General features: G+C 51.7%; 2 protein-coding genes across 2 annotated transcripts in view; both read right to left on the bottom strand.

Annotated features, from left to right (window-relative positions):
- RARS (arginyl-tRNA synthetase) overlaps positions 1-150 on the bottom strand; it is a 32697-nt gene extending 32547 nt beyond the window's left edge. Inside the window, exon 1 of the mRNA XM_005870588.2 lies at positions 48-150. Coding sequence (XP_005870650.1) covers positions 48-92 — 45 coding nt within the window. The 5' untranslated portion in view covers positions 93-150. The remainder of the gene's footprint in view (positions 1-47) is intronic.
- A 3053-nt stretch (positions 151-3203) lies between these two features.
- The window catches only part of WWC1 (WW and C2 domain containing 1), a 126668-nt gene continuing 124846 nt past the window's right edge, over positions 3204-5025 (bottom strand). Inside the window, 1 exon segment of the mRNA XM_005870618.2 lies at positions 3204-3951. Within this exon segment, the coding sequence (XP_005870680.1) occupies positions 3885-3951 (67 nt within the window). The 3' untranslated portion in view covers positions 3204-3884.

Below are 5025 nucleotides of genomic sequence, written 5' to 3'. Positions count from 1 at the left end.
CCGTTCCCTCCCCTCCACGCCCTCCCCCTGACCCCCTGCGGCCCGACCTGCTGCTGCAGCCGCGCGGAGCACTGAGCCACCAGCCCGTCCATCCTCTTGTCAGCGTCTCACGCAACAAGTAGCCGGAAGCGGAAACGGCCAGCACTTCCCGGAAGCGGAAATCTCGAGGCTGACAGGGTGCCGCCGCCGCCGCCTCTGCTGCCCCCTGGCGGGATCCAGGACGCACTGCGGGGAGAACCCGCGGGAAGTCGTCTGGGATTGGGGCTGCCGTCCTGAGACTGGGCTTTTGCGGGAGGGCAAATGGGGTTCGGACCCGAGCTGCTCTGTGTGCTTGGACGGACTTAGGGTAGTGAGAGGCGCTTACCTACAGCTTCTGTCTCTCAAAGTCTTCAGTTTACCCGTCTGTGAAATGGGCACCGAACTATACGATCTGTTTAGGTACTCACCAAGCATTTATTGTGCATTCTCATGGAGGTTGCTTTCTTATAGGCAGGAAGCACAAAGATTGCCAGCGAGCATTCTTGCCTCGGTTCACCAGGCACACTACAAATAGAGCCAGGACGCAGCTGACCTCCGGGGCCAATGGCAATTGCAAAAGATTTGCAGTTGAATTAAGAAGAAGAAAAAAAGGTGACAGATTTGACTTTGGATGGTGGGCACAGGGTGCAATAAACCGATCGTGCAACATAGAAACCCACACCTGAAACCTGTATGTTCATGTTGATCAATGTCACCCCAATCAATGTAAATAAGTATATTTTAAAAACATTTGTAGTCAAAAGGCAACAATTGGTTTTATGAACGAGACAATCAGATCCAGTGAGGTTTTCTCAGCTAGCATCCTAGTCACCCCCTTTCTCCATACCCCCACGCAGAGGAACCACAGGATTTCATGGTTTCATTCCTGAAAACCAAATGTCCAAAGTCCCTGCGATTCGGGCCTCACGTGACCACAACACTGTGAAACAGAAACCAGAACTGAAAGATACAGAAACTTGGGGAGTCCGAAGAGCGGGTTGTGCCCTAGCTCTGGCCATTTATTATCCGAGTGACCCTGAGCAGGGCATTTCACATCTCTAAGCTCCTGTTTCCTGAAGATTCTGGAGAACACGTGTGCACAATTGTGTGTACAGTGACTTTATTTATTCTGCATACAACAGGATGTATGGATTGGTGTTTGGCCAGGGACTGTTTACAGAGACTTCAATGCCAGGGCAGACACAGGGCCTTCTGTCTTCGGAAGAGGTGGTCTGGCTCTCCCCACAGATGCTCCATCAGCCCAAACAGCACTGGTGAGGAGGAATATAGGGGGCAACCTTGGAGGGGGCACTAGCAATCTGAATCTGTGCCAGTGACCGGTGTCCTAGTGCACATCGTTAGCCTAGAATGAAGTCACTGCCCCTTCCTTGGGCAATAGTCTGTTTTCCTGGGTGCTCCCAGTTTGCAGGAGCCACAGGCCGAGAATCTGGCATTCCTTAGGCAATGGTCTGTTTTCCTGGGTGCTCCCAGCTTGCAGGGGCCATGGGCGGGGAATTTGGCAGCTTGGCCAGAGTGGGGGTCGCTGGCACCACCCAGGCCAGGCATTTACTAGTAGATACATTCTAACTTCCCCATTCTGACAGACTCAGGAGGGGCTGTGAAAGCCTGCCACAAAAGCCGGGTAGCTAGGAAACAGATAGGAAACAAAGAAATGTAGGAATATATATAAGGAGTAGTCTCATTGTATAAGGGGTTCAGGCTCTGGATCTTCAAAGCCTGAGCCAGCAGCGCTGCTTTAAATAAAGGGTTTTCCCTGAATCTCCCTGAAAGTAGTCATTGTGTACTTTCCGGTCGCCTGGTGAATTCTGCAACACTGGCACACACTTCTCGGGCAGGAGGATGTGTTCCACGTAGCCTTTGCCACTCACAGAGGGCGGTCGGAGCTCTGCGTCTCAGCAGCTGCTGCCACAGGGGGGTGAGGGGCTGACCATGGCTTGGAATGCTGGACACAGAGAAAGGTGTGGCCGAGGGAAGGAATCCCATTGCACAACCCTCGAGTTTTTACTGGGCACTCTCCACTCGGGCCACCAGGCAGACTACAGACACACGAGGATGCAGTGAACTTCAAGTGTCAGTCAATTCAGATCCCAAGGGTACCCCGCCCCCCGCTTTCCCCGCTTGTTCCATCTGTTTCTCTCTGCAGGGCTGGACCCAGAAGTTGAACCATGGCTACGGGTAGCTTTGGGAAGAGAAAATCTACTTAAAAAAAAAAAATTATTGATTTTAGATAGAGAAAAACACCGACAAGAAACATCAACATCGATCAGCTGCCTCTTTCAGGCCCCCTAATGGGGATCGAGCCCACAACCTGAGCAAGTGCCCTGACCCGGAACTGAACCAGTGACCTCTTGGTGCATGGACTGACACTCAACCACTGAGCCATGCCAGCTGGGCAAGAAAATCTACTCTTTAATCTTCAGGTGGCTAATGCCGGGAAGGGCTCTGACTGGCCCAGCTGGGATCCCATGTGGGGAATAATGGTGGATTTTATGCCACTGTAGGTACCTTCTCCATAGGAGAAGCAGCAGGTAAAGAACGCAGTGGGAGGTGGGGGAAAGCCTCCGCAGCCAAGCGAAGGGCTCCACTCCCTCATCACACCTCCCTGAGGGTCCTCCGTGGCCTGCAGAGGGCCATGCATGTTAGTGTCCCCTGAGTGATGTTCTAACAGGATGCTCCATCTCTGCCTGGGCTTCTCATGTTATATACCAGCGGGTCCATCAAACGGCGGTGTGCTTTGGGCTGACAGTGAGGCATGGATAAAAGCAAGTGCTGGGCCCATCCCGGCAGGGCGAGGGTCCGGGGATGTGTGTTTGTAACAAGCTGGCCCAAGTGATTGTGCCATGGCTGCTGGTGCCACACCCTGGGAGGAAGGTTGCACAGAATAATGTCAGGGAATGGGTGGAGGAAGAGGTTTTGCTGCTTGTTTGTTAAGGACGGACTTCCAATGGTCTGCAAGAGTCATTTTCATTTAATGAGCAAATGAGTGGAGGGGTGAGCAAAAAACCAAACCAAACCAAACCAAGCCAAAACAAAGAGACTATCACCTGGACTGGACGGGGGATGGGTGGGAAGGGAAGGACTGGGAGGGAGAGAGTCAAAAATCAGGGAAACACAGGTGAAGTGAGGGGTGGTGTGGGGGGCGGGGGAGGAAGAGAGAGAGGAGATTCGTTCAGAAAGGCCACTTTATTGATGGAGATAAAATGAAAAGCCCTCCCTCACTCACGTCAGTGGCTTCACTGGGCATCTGAGACAGCGTGGGCAGGCCTGTGGCCAGCTCCACCTCAGGCGGCCGCGTAAAAACACGTCACAGCTCGTGAAGATTCACAGGCACACCCCAGAATCCGCCAAACGCTGGCTGTGCATTTTAAAATATTGTACAAAATATGTTAGGTAGGAAAGGTCAGCTGTGCTGTGATGTCTGCGGGGCGTCCTTTTAGGGTGACCGTCCCCAAAACATGACTGACTTATTGCATGAAACCTCTAGAAGGCAGAGCTGTACAAAAAAAAAAGAAAAAATCTAAACCATTTTATTTTAAGAAGAGCAGCAACTGGACACTGCTTTTAGTTCATTTAAATTTTCTTTCTCAAAAATACATTCCTAAATATACAAACTATACAATCTTGTCGTTTTAATGCTGTGGTTTTTTTTTTGTTTTTTTTTTGTATTTTCTTCTTCTTCTTCTTCTTAAATAATAGAACCCAAACTAAAAAAAATCTTCATCTTCAAACCAGAGGAGCGCTAGAGGACGTGGGACGCAGAACCTTCATATAACCACATAAATAACGCGGCCACAGTCTCTGCTCACGGCAGGGTCCCCGGACCAGAGGAAATACTTTTCTGGAGCTCAGACGTCGTCTGCGGAGAGGGTGGGGATGTTCATCCGCGGCCGCGTGAAAAAGGCCATCTTCTCCCTGTAACAGAGGCCACGCCTTCAGGGCAGGAGCTTCGGCCTCGCCTTACGCACACCACGGGCAGGGCGATCCTTGGGGGCGGGAGCCATGCAGTACGTGGGAGGATGTGAGGCAGCATCCCTGCCCCCGCCCCCTAGATGCCTGTCACAGCTCCCCCACCCCTCCTTCCAGTGTCACAACCAAATATGCCCCCGAACTGCCCTGGCTGGTGACTCAATGGTTAGAGCACCAGCCCTCAAACTGAAGGGTCTTGGGTTTGATTCCCGGTCAAGGGCATGTACCTGGCTTGCAGGTTAGGGCGCATGCAGGAGGCAACCAATTGATGTGTCTCTCTCACACTGATGTTTCTCTCTCTCTTTCTCCCTCTACCTCTCTCTCCTCTGTCTCTCTTCCCCTCCCCTGCCCTCCTTTCCAGTCTCTGAAAAAAAAAATGGAAAAAAATCTTGTGGTGAGGATTAAAAAAAAAAAAAGTACCCGGAATCGCCAAATGTCTCCGGAGGGGGACCCAAATCATTCCTGCTTTAGGGGACATTAGCAGGACCAGGGGCCTTTAGTTAAAACCAGGGCCTGGGCTTAGAAGGCCCTTTGGGCCACTTCTAGTGCTTGTTTTAGATTCTCAACTGGTTAAAAAACTGAGATGTTGTAACACGGTCATACAAATTACAGTACATTCTAAATGTTTCCTTAGTCTTATCTGAGAGGACGTCACAAGTCTAAATGTAAGGCCCTCTATGGATGGGAGGCCAGGACAGATGGCACTGGGGTCCTCCTGAGAGACGCCGGGGTCCAACACAGCAAGAAAGCGCATCCCCGAGGTCCCGGCAGACGGCAGGCAGAGCCAGGAGGCCCGAGGGGCACCCGCACCCCCGGCTTATTTATCACGCAGCCCATCCTCCGCAATCAGCAATTACTGGTGATGGAAACGCTGAGAGGAAAGGCCATTCATTAAACAAGAGGGACTAACAATTTAGCTCGAGTTGTTGGAGACTGAGAAAGACAGCCAGGGAAGGCAGTGCTGGGCAGGGGCTGAACATCTGTGACAGCGAGAGAGAAAGGTCCATGGGACAGGGAGCA

This window comes from Myotis brandtii, unplaced genomic scaffold (genome assembly GCF_000412655.1).
Source record: "Myotis brandtii unplaced genomic scaffold, ASM41265v1 scaffold32, whole genome shotgun sequence".
NCBI classification, from domain to species: Eukaryota; Metazoa; Chordata; class Mammalia; order Chiroptera; family Vespertilionidae; genus Myotis; species Myotis brandtii.
The sequence above is the reverse complement of the archived record's forward strand: the minus strand, read 5'-3'. Positions and strand labels throughout refer to the sequence as shown.